Genomic DNA, 15,051 nt, shown 5'->3' with positions numbered 1-15,051 from the left:
ATTATTTCTATAAATTTACTGTGAAAAACATTCTGAAGCCACACATCTGATTTAAATGGGATTATTAAATACTCGTGTGCTTCCTCCATCTTTTTTTTAAGTGTTTTCCTACCATTGTTTTAAAAATAGATCTCATTATATTCACATAAATGCAAGCACATTTCCCTCCATCAGTGTTAATACTGAGTAAGACTCAAACCTTCCTTGTTTGCCAAGTTCATTAAAAGAGCTACATTCACTGGCTCAACTCCAAACAGCATAGGTCAGTCCTGACCGACAGCAACACAGTTTAATGTGATATGAGCACTGGTGTTTGTATGTAAATGTATTTGCAGACACTAACAACACTCCATCCTTTCTGTGAAAGTATAAGTGGACCACTTGCAAGCACAGATTGGTAAACTGTTAAATGCAGACTGAGTTATCTCAAATAACTTATTTTTATGATGAGATGTCTGTTTGCCTGCGTCAGGCTGGCGACCTGTCCAGGGTGTACCCCGTCTCTTGCCCTATAGTAGCTGGGATAGGCTCCAGGCCCCCCGGGACCCTGATAAGGATAAGTTGAAGAGAATGGATGGATGTTCACGGCGTACACAGAACAAATCTTGCTGACACTGATAATGTACAGATTTCACCCTTGGCATTCCCATGAGGTTGAGTAGTGTCCTAAAATCCAAAACATTCCCTTTAGTTCATGCATGTTGATACATGAAATATCTTTGCCACTAGGCTAGGAGAAAATGTGGTATGTCATTGATCCGATTACAAAGTCAGAGCAAATATCTAGACAGTGATTGTGTAATACAGCTAAACATTTAATGTCATTTTATTAGGAAAAATTAGATTTTACATCAAAGTAAAATATGTTTCTCCATTCTTTCTTTTTTAATTGAAGTGGCAACCCCCCTTCTGATCTCTCTGGATAGATTACCCCTTCATAACAATGTAGGGCTGAATCCAGCCAGCATGTTTGGGCCAAAAATTCAAATTTATTTTAAATCTAACTGTCCAACTGTCTCCAATATGACCTTATTGGAACTCTTTGTTTGTTACCTGCTGCTTTAAAAATGTTTCCTTGTGGTATGAATGGTAGTATTGTGTCGACCCACTGGGATATAAAGAAAAACATCCTTTAAAGCACAACTGAATGTATTTTATGATTGATTTGAAATGTGAAAGTGTAGTATCTAATGGTGTCGTGGGCTGTTTCATAGGCTTCCTCAGATTTCTTGCTAGCCACCCTATGCATCGTGTCACTTCATCCCTCAACACTCGCACAGACGTAATAGACAATTTAATACAATCCACTTGCTTTACTCTCTTTCAGTATTTACAGCAATATTATGGCATCTAAGGCATTTTTCACTTGTCAAAAAATATACAAAAATAAAGTTGCATCTGTTTCTTCCCATGTCACAACTGTCATCAGTCCATCACTTTTGCTGCGCCTAGGAAGAGCTAGGTGATTTTCCTGTTCCGCTTCGCTCTACGTGTGGACGGAAATCTGATGAACTCAAATGGTTTACTTTGGTCCGTGTTGGGGAAGGGAGGTAATCCTGTGTGCAGCCTCTTGATGAAATGGACCTCTCTCTGATTCTCCCTCGTTCTGGAGGCTTTGATGGGCCTCCCTTTCCGGGTGAAAGCCACATACCAGCCCTCATACTTGGCATTCTGGAAGGCTGTGTAATTGTTCTCCAGTACAATCTCAGTGAAGATACAATCTTTGCTCCGGCCATTTGGCTGTGTGAGAAGACAGAAAGGTTTCTTGTGTTACACCTGGACAAAAACTGATTCATCTATATATAAAATTATTGCCTGAACTCATGGAATAAATGGCTTTATACAGTGTCAAAAAATGTCAGTGCAAACAGCTTAAAATAAGACTAACATTTGGAAGACAAAACCAAATTCTGATATAAATGAGATGCTGAGAGAACGAGCAATAACCCAGAACAATAACCCTTCTTATTTCAGTTTACTCAACAGTGAGCTTCTGCTGACTCACTTATGCAAATAGCTTCTGATGTGTGTCGGGTAGAATTATTATTTTCTTTCTTCACTAATTGCAAAAACAAAACGTATTCAGATTGCCTAAGGTGAGGGTTAGGGCTGGAACTGGCTGGAGCCTTTATGACTTGTATTCATGGATTTCAGTTGGAATTATTGTTCTATTTGTTCCCTTATTGCCAAGATTTGGAAGAAAAATGGAAAACCAAAACGTTCATATTATCATTGCCTACGATTAGTTAGGGTTAAAGTTGTGATCGTCAATGATAACGACTTAAGCCTCACGTGGTTAAATGCTGGCAAATATTGTTACCTTTGCACAGAGATGTGCTAGCTGTCTTTATGCTGCGCTAAGCTTCTGATTTTAGATTATGTTAAAACAGTTGATAGGTATCAAATTAAAAATGTAATCACCCCTTTCCCCAATGATCAAAGGAAACTAATGTGATTTAATCATTTGTTGTCATCTTCTGATATGTTGATAACAGGTACAATCTATAATACTAGAAAAATGTAACAGAAAATGTGTGATGGTTACATTCAAGTTTGTTGCAACTTTGTACACAGAATTATTGAAAAGAACTGTTCTTTTTATCTTCACCTACAGACTGTGTCACTGAACTTCTTATCTCTGTACAGATATCACAGCAGCCACAATTTCAACACCTCTGAATCGTGATGAGAACGAGATTTATGACTTGTCATGTCAGCCAGATATGTGATTCCATCTTTTCCATTTCCGTGAAGGAAGTGGAGAGTTGACTTATGACCAAACACACAGGGTGTGCATGATGGGAGGGTACTTCCCCCAGTCATTGTCAACCATGGCCAATAGGACTGAATGATATCACTCAGTCCTGAGAGGATCCCTTTTTTCCAGTACTACATCATGTCCTGAAGTGACTGACAAGGTATGAGAATTCAGTAACAATGGACTGGAGCTTTAGCATCTGAGCTACAGTGTATGTTTTATTGGATATGCAGTGTGTTAAAGTAAAGTCTGTATTTCCTCTGAGGAAAAGTTTTCTCATCAGTGGTAAGTTTTCTTATGGGAAGATGGTTACGCTAACTTTACATGCTACAGACGAAACAATAGCACTGATGTGTTCTACCTGATGTGTTCATTTTCAAGATGTTCAAGGTGTTCATTTTGCCTTAACCTCTCAGTATCCACCAGCATCCACCAGATCATTGGGAACCTAGGGTTACAGTTAGGGTTAGGAGTGGGGTTTGCGTTCAGTTAATATCTACCCCAAATAAAAGTTTTGGAAAAAAAATATATACTGCATTGGCAAAGTGTGCTTCATTTAAAATATAAAATATTGTAGTTTCTGAAAACCTTCCTGTTTAGAGTGTAGCTAAAACAAAACCCAACACTAACCCTAGATGGGTTGACCTGGTGGATGTCTACTATAACACAGTTTGACTGCTTTTTTGTTTCTTTATTTCTTTTTGCTTCACCACATTTGTCCCCTACTTTGCTCACTAAAGTCAGCATAGGTGTAGTTTCTGTGTTAACACATACTCCTCAACACATACCTTTCCAACAAGCTTCCCCTTCCGGTTCATACAGAGGTAGCGCCCACTTTCTGCACCTCTTATCCTAACTCGACTGCCAAAGGTGTCTGTCTCAACAAACAGGCGAGCTGCGGGAAAGACACAAGACTGTCAGGGGGCTGAAGACAAAAGGAGCCTAGGACACAGCCACAGACTCACTTTTGTCTTGTGTGTGTAATAAGTCATGTACAAAATGTCTTTATGGGAATCAGGTATTATTGAAAACACACAGTGACACTGAAATATAAAGCCCAATTTCTGCTGTACCATGTATGACCAGCATTTAGTGTCTGCTATTCACTACAGATATAAAACCTGCAGGGATAATGAGTTAATGCTGTTAGTATAAGAATCTGCACTTCTTTGCTCTGTGGACTCTGTTGAGCTGAAACTCCTTAGTGATAACAACCTGATGAAAGTCAAAACACCAACTGATTAAACAAATGTTATGTCTGGTCATTAAAGACCTAGATCTTGCAAGCTGAATATACATTCTCACTTATTATTCTGCAGTTAATCATGGCCATTACAACAGTCTTGTGTATTGGGACTACAGAAACAAAGGGCTTGTCCTAATCAGCCACTAAATTCATCAGACGATGGTTTCATGGATGCAGCAGGGAGGCTGAATTAACATACAGGACTGAAAACACCTCAAAGTGGGAGGGACGGGCAGGCTGGATGTGAAACTGCTGGCTTTGCCTGAGGACATCAGTGCCCAGCAGGGGCTAAATAGCTGCGCTGTGGGGAACCACAAAACTCCAGATTGTCACTAATTCCTCGGAAGAGTCTCTTTAACAAGGCATTGTCACTGATTGCAGACTAGTGTACTGCATTCTGCCAAACTATGCAAAACCCTTAACCTCTTAACCTCCACCAAGTCATTTGTGACTTATTGGGACAGGAGTACGGTTTCGGTTCAGCTGACGTCTCAGTGGATTTCAACTGAATCTCTACTGAATATAGAATTTTCTCCTATTTGGAAGATCGAAATGTTAAAGCTTTTAACAGAAAAATATGTATGACACTTTATTAACATGTTCAGCTACTTTGTGGAAAATGGCCCTTTTTTAGTATGTGGCTAGCATCATTTTGTGCCTTTTGATAATGCAACTATTACAATATATAGAAATCTTGGAATGAACAAACTTCTTCAATTGGATTTTGGAAAAATAAATTAATACTCAAAGCCTACTGATGATATCCATGATTTTTAAATATCAAATATATTGTGAATGTAATACACATTTGAGATATGGTAAATAAGTATGCAATTGCTCTTTTCAAGGTTTCTGTACAGGTATAGTTACATAGTCACAAAATGTACTATCATTATTATCATTATTATTGTTATTATTATTATTGTTATTATTGTTATTATTATTGTTGTTGTTGTTGTTGTTATTAATTTATTATTATTATTATTATTATTATTATTATTATTTCCTAAGGAAACATTAATAATAATATCAGTATTATTTTACATGAATATTCAGCCATAATATTAATGTAGAGAAAAGTTCATATTGTGGCAGCTCTATTCAAAATAAAAATACAATCCGGTGGTGAGTCTGTCAATATAAATGTATTAAATTATATCTAAATGTATAAAACCAGTTTGTGATCATTACATATTTATCCCGACACGTTTTAAATGATGTTAATTGCCCAAATGTTAACTGTACTTCACAGTATGCGTGTTTGAACAAAAATGTACCTTTACATTAAGAAAAAGAAGAACATAAAACAAATCAGTTGAAAATCTTTTTCACGTAAATGTTTTTGTATTATTTTTTCGAGGGATGGGCTGCTGGAAAGAAAATTGACAACTTAATGCTTTCTCATGAAATATCTACCGGTAGGCCTTAGTGATCGTAATCCTTGGTTATTCTTAAAATAACTTGTTAGCTCTTACCGTACAGATTTCCATCCTCGGCGGTGGCGGTGACCCTTTTGCCGTGAATCTGGACGTGTTTCCCGCTAGTGCGACTGTAGAGCTGGTAAACTCTGACCTGTCTTCGGCTGAGCTGGTCCGTCACTGCGCCCTGCGTCCTCACATACTGGTTAAAATTAGGAGACGGGTGATTCTCCCCCTTTTTTATGCAAAGGGAAAAATGAAATACATAATGTTGTCTTTCTAATCTGGGATAAAGAAACGATAGCCAATTTTAGAAGCACCAAAATGCGTCAGATTTTTTCACAAATGAATAGGCTATTCTTTTGCACACTAACATCGGCACTCATATTCAAATGTCGTTTGGATCGTAGCCTTGTAATTGTTCCTTCTTTCAGCTATTCCTTATTGTTAACAGGTTTAAGTTTTAGTGGCTTACCTGAGCCTGACACCACAGCACGAAAAAATGAAACGATCTGCAGGAGTAACAAAAAATGAATGAGCAACAAAGAAGTGATTTTTTTGTGGCTATCATACAATCAGAGTGTGTGGCCCGCTTACATGTAAATACAGTGTTGGTTTATTCCATACATTCTCTCTCTTATTTTAACCGGTCAAGGAGCAGAGTTCTTTCGGCAGTAAATCCCAGAAGGATGCGGTAAATAAATCCAAGCGTTCCCACAGTGTCGCATATGCACTCCTGACCTGTCCATCCACACCGACAAAGTCTGCAGCAGTTATTTCCTGTCACATTTATCAGAAAACTGATCCAGCTGATTGGGTAGTGAAAAATTCTTCGAAACATCAAAAGCGGACGCATCCATTATAAAGCAGAAAGGCTGTAATGCTGCTCTTTACATGACTAGGATGGAAACGTGAGGGGATCCCCAGCTCGCTGCGCTGCTGCTTGGTTTGATTCCAGCTTTTGAAAAGCCCTCTGTGTCACTGGGACCCGGCTACTCACTGGTTAAATGGTGAAAGGCTCAAGTCCCTCCTTGAAATCTTGTGGGTGGGGACAGCAGCGGGACCAATAATTTACAGTTTGTCAGAAGTGCTAAGACAGATTTCTCGAAACTTTCTGAGCTTTTCTTGAAACTGTAAATGCAAAATACAGTTTTCACAGCACATCTGCATCACACACAGTTTCAGTACAACGAAAAACACGTTTGCCCCGAACAAAGGTTCAGTCAGCCTGTTTGTTGCAGATGTTGATGATTACGCTTCAATTCTTTAAAAATACCCACAGGATCTATTTTTCAATTTACCCCTGCAATTCACTGCTGTCGTGGATTAGTGATATATAAATAACTGAAGCGAATGCTGCTGTCAGTGTTGTGTTTAAGAAATGACATCTGTGCTTTAGTTATTTAACTTGTCCTTCCAGAGGGAAACACCTGGGACAGGTCGCCTGTCTGTCAGGGTTTAATCTACTTTCAACATTAATTACAGCACTGTGTTTGAAAATGAGAAGCCTATTAGCAATTTATGGGAAATGTTGGGAGGTGTTAATGAAACTACAGCAACCTCCCACAACACTTCTGCTTGTGTTACCTGGTCACACTTTGGGCTCATGTAGAGCAAATCATTTAGACAAAAAGTGTGTTTTTTCTTCACATGAGCAATCAGCATCCCGAGAGAAGCTCCCGAGCTGCGCTAACAGTGGAGTTCAGAACAGCCTTTTCTTAATCCGGCCAAAACAGTGTAAGAAATCTACGCAAGCCAATTTTGGATGTTGTCCTTAGGTTTTTTTTTCTGTTCCGATTTAATGTTGAAAACCACTCTAGTTTGTAAAAGCTCTCTGTTCAAGATAAACGACCTTTTGTTTTCCTACCCCACATAAAGCTTTATAACGTGAAAACAGGAGTGCAACTGGACACAATACCAGTGCAAGATTGTTGAAACCCAGCAGATAAACATCAGTCACCAGCTCTGCTATGTTTGCTACAAGTGTGAGACGGACAGCACATGAGTTTTCTGAAAAAATAGCAGTTTCTGCCTTACCTGAAGGCTCTTCCTGGAGCACTCACCTCACTTACTCAACTGCCTGCAGCATTCTCTCCACCTGTGGAAAAGCAGACCAGTCACCTCTTCCTCAGGAGTCCAAGTAAGCTACCTCACTTTCACTCACTAATTGGACTTTCCTTACAGAACTTATTTGGACTTCTCAGACTAATAGCTCTCTGTTCACCCAGAGTCACACCTGTCATGTTCATATCAGCTAAGAAGAGTCACCTCCGTCCTTGCTGCCTAAGTTCAGCCCATGTGGCCCATTAACAAAAAGTGGTTTGGGGTTCAGTGGTTGAAGCACTGATCTTCCACTCAGCAGATGCCCAGTAGACATTAAAGCAATAGTCAGTGGTTTTGAGACTGCATACTGGCCTCTGTGTTCCCGTATTACATTCCCTATGGGCTGTTTTAACTGCATGCAATCAACGCATGGTCAGATACACGATATTGCCAAAGGTAGTCTCTTTTCCATGTAAATCACTGAACTCGGGAGTTCCAATCATTTCCATGGCCACAGGTGTATAAAATCAGTGACCTAGTCATGCAGACTGCTGCTACAAACATTTGTGAAAGAACGAGTCTCTCTCAGGAGCCCCCTGGGGAACAAGTCCAGTCATGAAAAGGCCTCGCTACTAAATATTCCACAGTCAACTTTTAATGGTACTATAACTATGTGAAAGCGACTGGTAATGACAGAAACTCAGACAAGAAGTGGTAGGGCTGAATAAAATCACTTAGTGTGGTCGGTGGATGCTGAGGCAGAAGGTCTTCATCTTTCTGCATAGTCAATTGTTACAGACCTCCCCACCTCATGTGGCCTTCGGATTAGCTCAAGAGCAGCGCATGGAGAGCTGCATCCAAACCTTATATCACTGAGCACAATGCAAATCCAGGGATACAGTGGTGTAAAGCACATCTCCACTGGACTGTAGGTGTAGACGGGTTCTCTGGAGCGATTAATCACGCTTCTCCATCTGGCAATCTGACGGATGAGTCTGATCTGCGGTTGTTTTTCAGGAGTTGGGCTCAGATCCTTAACTCCAGTGAAAGAAACTCTTAATGCTTCAGCATACCAAGACAGCTCTGGACAATTTCATATTCCCAACTTTCTGGGAACAGTTTTGGCATGAACGTTACGGTTCCAATCTGACCGTGCACTAGCGCACAAAGCAAGGGCCATAAAAGCATGAATGAGCGAGTTTGGTGTGAAAGAACTAGACTGGCCTACAGAGAGTCATGAGCTCAAACAGATGGAATACATTTGGGGTGAATTAGTATCATCAGTATCTGACCTCAGCTGACCTGGAAACTTCTGTCCAGGTACCCTCTCCTCCAACAAAATGGGAAACCCCGAACAAACCTTAATTCTGTGTTGCGTTGTCAGGATTTAGAAATTTGATTTAGAGCAGTAAAATGTTACCTGCACGCAAAATGCTCAAAAACAATAAACAACAAGAAGAAAACAGAAAATCAAACAGAAATGAAAAAAGACGAATGAGACAAAATGAAAGAGAAAATAAAGGAAGGTAAAAAAGAGGAGCCAGAAAGGACAAGGAAAAGAAAGATGATGGGGAGAATTAGAACAGGGGAATATGAGAGGTGAATAGGAACGAGAGAAAAGGTAGAGAAGAAAAATGATCAAAGAAGATCTGAGAAGACAGCAGAGCTGGTAGATGGGCGTGTATTTTGTTAGCTGCTGGGTCCAGATGAGGTGTATTTTGTGAACAACAGTGTAACATGAAGCTTCAAGTGCCTTCACGTCTTGGCCTTCTCACGTTCTCTTGACCTCACTACTACAATCATCCCCACCGAGGGCAATAAAGCAGTAAAATGCAGCAGTTAGGCATCTCTGACATGTTGATCTGTTTTTAACTGCTTGACAGGAGTCACTGTTACTGACTGCTGATGTCACCTTTACTGTAAGCCCATCAACTCATCCATCAGTTCTCCTCTAGTGGAACAACAATTAGTATTGTCTTAGTAAGAAAACACACACTTAGTAATGTGAGTGATGATTTAACAGCATGATGCAGGCTGCAGCAAGTGTGTTTTTGTTTGCCTGGGGAAATAACTTGGCCCGTGCCAGCTTATAATGCTGCAGTGACAGTTCCACATCATCCATGCGATGAGAACGCTCTCTCCGATTCATCGTAAACTGTCTGAAAGAAAAAATAAACTGACAACAAAATTCTTACAAACAGCATAAATTCAGTGACTGAGTGAATGATTTGTTCATGTGATAAATGAAATGATAAAACCTGGATTTCAGACAATAAGAAAACTAAGACTAGGAAAATTATATTAGAGATTATATGGTTAGAAATAAAAAGTAAATACAAATATATGTTTATTTTTAACTGTGAAAGAAATACTTTGATCAAACTGGAAGCATCACTGCTTGCCGTGAAACTGCTGAACTGCAAATTTCTCAGAAGAAAATTTGTTAGTGTGTCTGTGCAGCGTTCCCTGATTCTCAGGGACATCTGAGGTGAAACGAGTTTGAAATGATTATTTTTCCAAAATAATTTCTATTAAAAAAATGAAAAGAACTTGGAGCACCATCCCTACAAATTACTTTGGAAACGGTGCACACCAAGGTCGCTGACCTACGCTATAACTTAAATAAGTTTTGTGCTCCAAATCAGTGTGTTGAAATTGTGACTTAGCATCCTAAGAATACTGTAGCTATCATGGTTGTTAGGTTGAGGGTATAAGATAAATGCCTGACCACTAATCTTTTCCTTAAGCCGAATCTGTGATTGAAATGCATCTTATCTAAAATCCATATACATAGTTGGGGTAGTGAATGGTGCCCTTTCATTGTATGTTAGTTTTTGGTTTTTATTATAATTTGGTTGAGTTTAGTGATACAAAATCTGGTTAATTTATTTTATAAAACAGGTTTAGATGTCAAAAATTAATGGCTGGGTTTGGATTAAAAAAACAAACAAAAAAACAACAACCTAGTTCTAGTCTTGTTGTAGCCCTGATGAACAATCAATATGTAGCATGAGAACAGGTTGGGCATTAGCATTGTGCTGACCATTGCGTACTTGCATTCTGTTTATGGATCCTTACTCATCCCAAATACTTTGTATATCCCAGAAACACTTTTCACAAAGTGTCTGTGAAGGTTCTCAGTCATCCAGGTCATCGTAGTCAAAGGAGCTTGTCTATACGTACAAAGATTAAACATTCATAAAGATATTCTGTCAGCAGGTCTGCAGATTGCATTACCGTCAGTTAAGCTGCTTTATACCAGCTCAGAATATGTTATGGAACTGATTTCAAGACTTTTGGTCCCAGTTAAATTAATGACCTACTGGTACCACACAAGGCAGTTATAGTGCTTTAGAGCCTCAGACCTCGGGCCTCAGTGTGTGGACAAGTCTTTATCTCCTTTTCTGACTGCGTGCCAGCTGTTCCTTTGATGTGCTCTTGATAGTGCCTGACGTTGTTTTTTACGTTGTGAATGGAGATCATTTTTCAAAACAGTTCTAGAGTGGACAAAATTTTCTTTTTAACAAGTGTGTTGAAAAATCGCATTAAAAAAAAAACTACATACATGTTCGTATAGACAAAACTTAAATCAAGAAAGGGAATAGAGTATTGGCAGTCAGGGCCACTAAAGCCCTGGAATAACTTAGCAGGAGAAAACCAGGCAGTCTAAGTCAACAATGTATTTCAATCCCACCTTTCGAGGCTGTCTCTTCATTCATAGTATTTCAAAGACTCTTAAGCACTGTGCTGCAGCCCACACATGATGCAAAGCTCTGAAGCTGTTCAGATGTTTTTCTAGAGCAAAGCACTTTTTGTTTCAATGTTAGTATTTCTTTTGCTCCTGACATTAGCTGACACAAACTGGACTTACTTTACAAGTCACATTAACAATTCACCTCATAGGTAGCATTCTGCAAGCTTAAGAAACATGACCCACAGTTACACAAGCTAGCAGGAATTATTCTGTACTTGATGTATGATGGCTGTTGCAGGACTTGCTGTCATCACTTTGGAACTCACTGTTTTCTCTGTTGTCAGCAAGATGTTTATGTAATGGGATACAGAATGAAGATTCAGAGGAGATGGCCCTCATGTAGCTTGCCCTGCTCCTCTACATCGTCAACTTCCAATACATATGTCAAACACATTACTGCAGGGCAGAAGATACAGAAAATATTTAATGCCACATGCAAAAACTCTGTATAATACACCTGCAAGGCCCTTTATAATTCTTCTTAAATCCCGTTTGTTTTATCTGATAGTTATATCTTATTATTAGTAATAGCAGACAAGTGCTGCAACAAAGGAATACTCCAAATCTGGGGTAAATAAGACATTTAATATCTTTATCTTTACCCCCAAACGGTTGATTCTGTTCATCTGGCCGTTTTCAATTGGAGAAATGTTTGGTCACTCATCCAAGTGACTTTGGTGTCACCTGGACCTGGTGCACCTAAATGTATAATGAGGGTATGCTGGGAATGCCTAACAAAGGCCGTGGTCCACGAGATCTTCAACTCTCACCAAAGCATTTCAGCAGAAGGATCATCATCAGCACCTCTGTTGCTGAGGCTGCTGCACTGAGCGGTGGCTGCAAGGTTGTTGGTGCCTGTCATGGGGATAACCCTGGAACCAGCTGGTGGACACCAGAGGTTGAAGCAAAAACTTGGATCTGGGGGGAGTTCAGTGAGGCTGTGGAAAAAGAATTACAGACTGCCTTGAAGTGATTCTGGCAAACCCTCGGGGAACACAGGACGGGAAAGCAGTGTTTTACTGACACAGTGTACAGTGTGGTTAGTGCTGCTGATTTCAACCGAGGACTGAGGGCGGTGGAAGGAATACTTCAAGGACCTCCTTAATCCCACTGACACATCTTCCATAGAGGAGGCAGAGTGTGTGGACGAGGGGGGCGACTCAGGTTCTCCCCTCACTCTCACCAGACTTGAGAATGTGCTCCAACTATAGGGAAATCACACTCCTCAGCCTCACCATGAAAGTCCATGCCAGGGTGCTGAAAAGGAGAGTCCATTGGTTTTTCGAATCTCAGATACAGTAGGAACAATTTTTGTTTCACTCTGGTCGCAGGACACATATTTGAGGGTTCATGTGAATTCATTCAAACAGTCTAAATGTATTTTGTAGACTCGGAGAAGGCATTTGTCCCTTGGAGTATTCTGTGGGAGGTGCATCAAGGGAGTGATGGATCGCCAAGGGTACAATTTTTCACAGCCTCCTGCACCTCTTGGGTGAGGTGTTCCTCCATCAGGAGGAGACCCTGGGGCAAACCCTGGAGAGATTATATATCTCGACTGGTCTGAGAATGCCAAACCCAGCCATTAATGTTGTTCTCCTCGACAAGCTGGGTGAGATGGCTGAGGAGAGGGAGTTCTGGGCTTTTCGGCTTATATAAAAAAGAAAGAAAGAGAAAACTGATGAATGGATGCATCTTTAAATCCAGCACTATATTGTACACTTTACTGTCTGGACTATTGATTTGGCAGCTGTTTAACTGAACGTTAATTCGACTTTACCTATAAGTTTTAAAAAGTTTGGACGTTTCTGTGACTTCTATAATGTATGATTTGTACTCACCCTCACTTTAACCCCCATTTGTACTGTTTTGCTGAACACACTGCTCAGGGGTGCTTCCCCCTTCAAACTCCCCAATTTTTATGAAAAAAGCGAAGAGAACATGGACCAGGGGTCCTCTCGTGTCGACCTGTTTGTCCTCCCTGGTTTTCCCTCTCTCTCACCTGTCAGCGTGCATGTGGTCTCTTCATCTGTTTCATAGGCAGGGTTCCTCGAGGGTTTTATAATACGAGGCTTGTTCAACATAGGTAACTTTCTGTTATCTGAATTCACTTACACTAACAATGGCGATCAGGATAAATGCCACACGAAGCTGGCTGTCAGCTCATTAAGTTAACCCTGAGTTTCCCCTGCACATTCACATTAAAGGGAGAATCTAACCAATCTCTACATGGATCATACAACTTTTCTTTCACAGAAACTGATGCTTATTAGTGCTGCCTACTCCAGAGATGTTATCAAACGGTGATTAAACATCTGCAAAGGACATAAAAATACAACAGTTAACTAGAACACAAGAGAACGTAATTAATGCTGCAGAAAATGATTAATCTGGTGAGTTAGCGCTCAGAGCAGTAAAATAAACATTTTAACGCCAGTTAATTATTTTACCATGATGGCTACACATTAGAGCTCTGAAACAGTTTGATGCAATTACACATAGAAGCTTACCAACCTAATAAAGGAGAAATTAGTTCAGTTTATCGCAGAACAAAGTGACATTAATTTGACTGATTGAACAGGTATTCTTAGTATGTGCTCTGCTATTTATTAGCTGCCGTGCCAAGTTAATTTCAGCAGCAGCCTTTTCAACTGCACCATATTTGCATAAAAGTCAATAATATTTGTTTAGGAAATTTAATGACATGTGGATACAAATGACAGCATTGTGTCGCCTGCAAGTTTTGGTTTCATCAGACTTTTTTCTTTTGCAAACTCCCACACAACTCCGGCCTTTCTCAGGGCTACTGTAGCTCCAGTGACAAACCAAAGGGGAGCTGGTGGTCTCCAAACAGCTCTGACCACATCGTAAAAATCTCAGCCATAAAGAGCAACTGGCAACTCTTTCTGACCCTGCAAAAATAGAGGCAAAGGTTCAGAAAGTGGGTGGTCCCCTTATGAATGATCAAAAGAAGAGAAAATTTTAAAAAGAAAAGAATGGAGGATTCACTTGGGCGAGCAGTGGGGGTCTTCTTGTCCTTCACAATCAGATCAATCTTCACTGCTCCCAGTCAACTGATTCTGCATCCTAGGAATGTTCTATTCAGAATGTGTGTCATTAGTTTTTATTTTGATGACGGCTCACAGGCAGAGAGAGATGAAAATGTACAACTTCGTGCTTATTACAAAGGCTGCTGACCCTTAGGTATTGCCCTGCCATTTGGAAGCTGACCATTTGAGCTTGCCAAATTTGACACAGCTGACGCAGGCAATAAATTTGAACTAGTTTCCCCACCCCCTATATCTATAATGAGTATTCCTCTTCAAGGTCTTTGTACACACACGTATTCAAGCAATCATAATGGAAATCCTAATGTGATAATCATGGGATAAAAGTTGCCTTAATGAAGAACAATGCCAGCACTGCAGAATTATGAATCTGCACATGTGAAAACAATGTTTAAAATGTAGCATCTGCAAGTCAGAATAAGGTGTGTGAATAACTAAAGCGGATATGTAAGAGGTAATGGGTGACAGACAACATTGTTAAAGTGACCAGACTGTGCAAATCCCTCCCAGTCCTGCAGCGCTCCAATGTCTGACAGGTGAAACCCAAGTTGCTGATCCGTGATTAACACTTGCCAGTTGCAGACAGGCTCTGCCTGCAGATGAAGCAGTCAGAGAACTTAGGAACATGTCAGACTTCAAAACTAATAAAGTGACTCACACAACTGCAATTCTCAGGGCAACAGACACTGAGAGTATGGGAGGGTGAGGGGTTACAAGGGGTGGTGCTAATGAAAATAGCTGGACGCTGCCCAGCTACGCAGAGTCCA

The 15,051-nt window shown here is 40.2% G+C and overlaps 1 protein-coding gene across 2 annotated transcripts; it reads right to left on the bottom strand.

Moving 5' to 3' along the window:
* Positions 1–1,054: 1,054 nt before the first annotated feature.
* On the bottom strand, positions 1,055–6,400 carry fgf17 (fibroblast growth factor 17). 2 transcript variants are annotated; one of them, XM_082553920.1, is made up of 5 exons: positions 6,020–6,400; positions 5,898–5,934; positions 5,480–5,657; positions 3,547–3,653; positions 1,055–1,740 (listed from the first exon to the last, which is right to left on the bottom strand). In XM_082553920.1, the coding sequence occupies exons 1-5, from the start codon at positions 6,049–6,051 to the stop codon at positions 1,459–1,461; spliced, it is 636 nt and encodes a 211-aa protein (XP_082410046.1). In that variant the 5' UTR covers positions 6,052–6,400; the 3' UTR covers positions 1,055–1,458. The 2 variants fall into 2 exon arrangements, with proteins under 2 accessions (XP_082410046.1, XP_082410047.1); XM_082553921.1 differs by having other exon boundaries at positions 5,480–5,624.
* Between the last annotated feature and the right edge of the window lie 8,651 nt (positions 6,401–15,051).

The sequence above is a fragment of the Aulonocara stuartgranti genome, assembly GCF_965226115.1.
Source record: "Aulonocara stuartgranti genome assembly, chromosome: 12".
Lineage (NCBI taxonomy): Eukaryota > Metazoa > Chordata > Actinopteri > Cichliformes > Cichlidae > Aulonocara > Aulonocara stuartgranti.
Note: the sequence above shows the minus strand (reverse complement) of the source record. Positions and strands in the feature narration are given on the sequence as shown.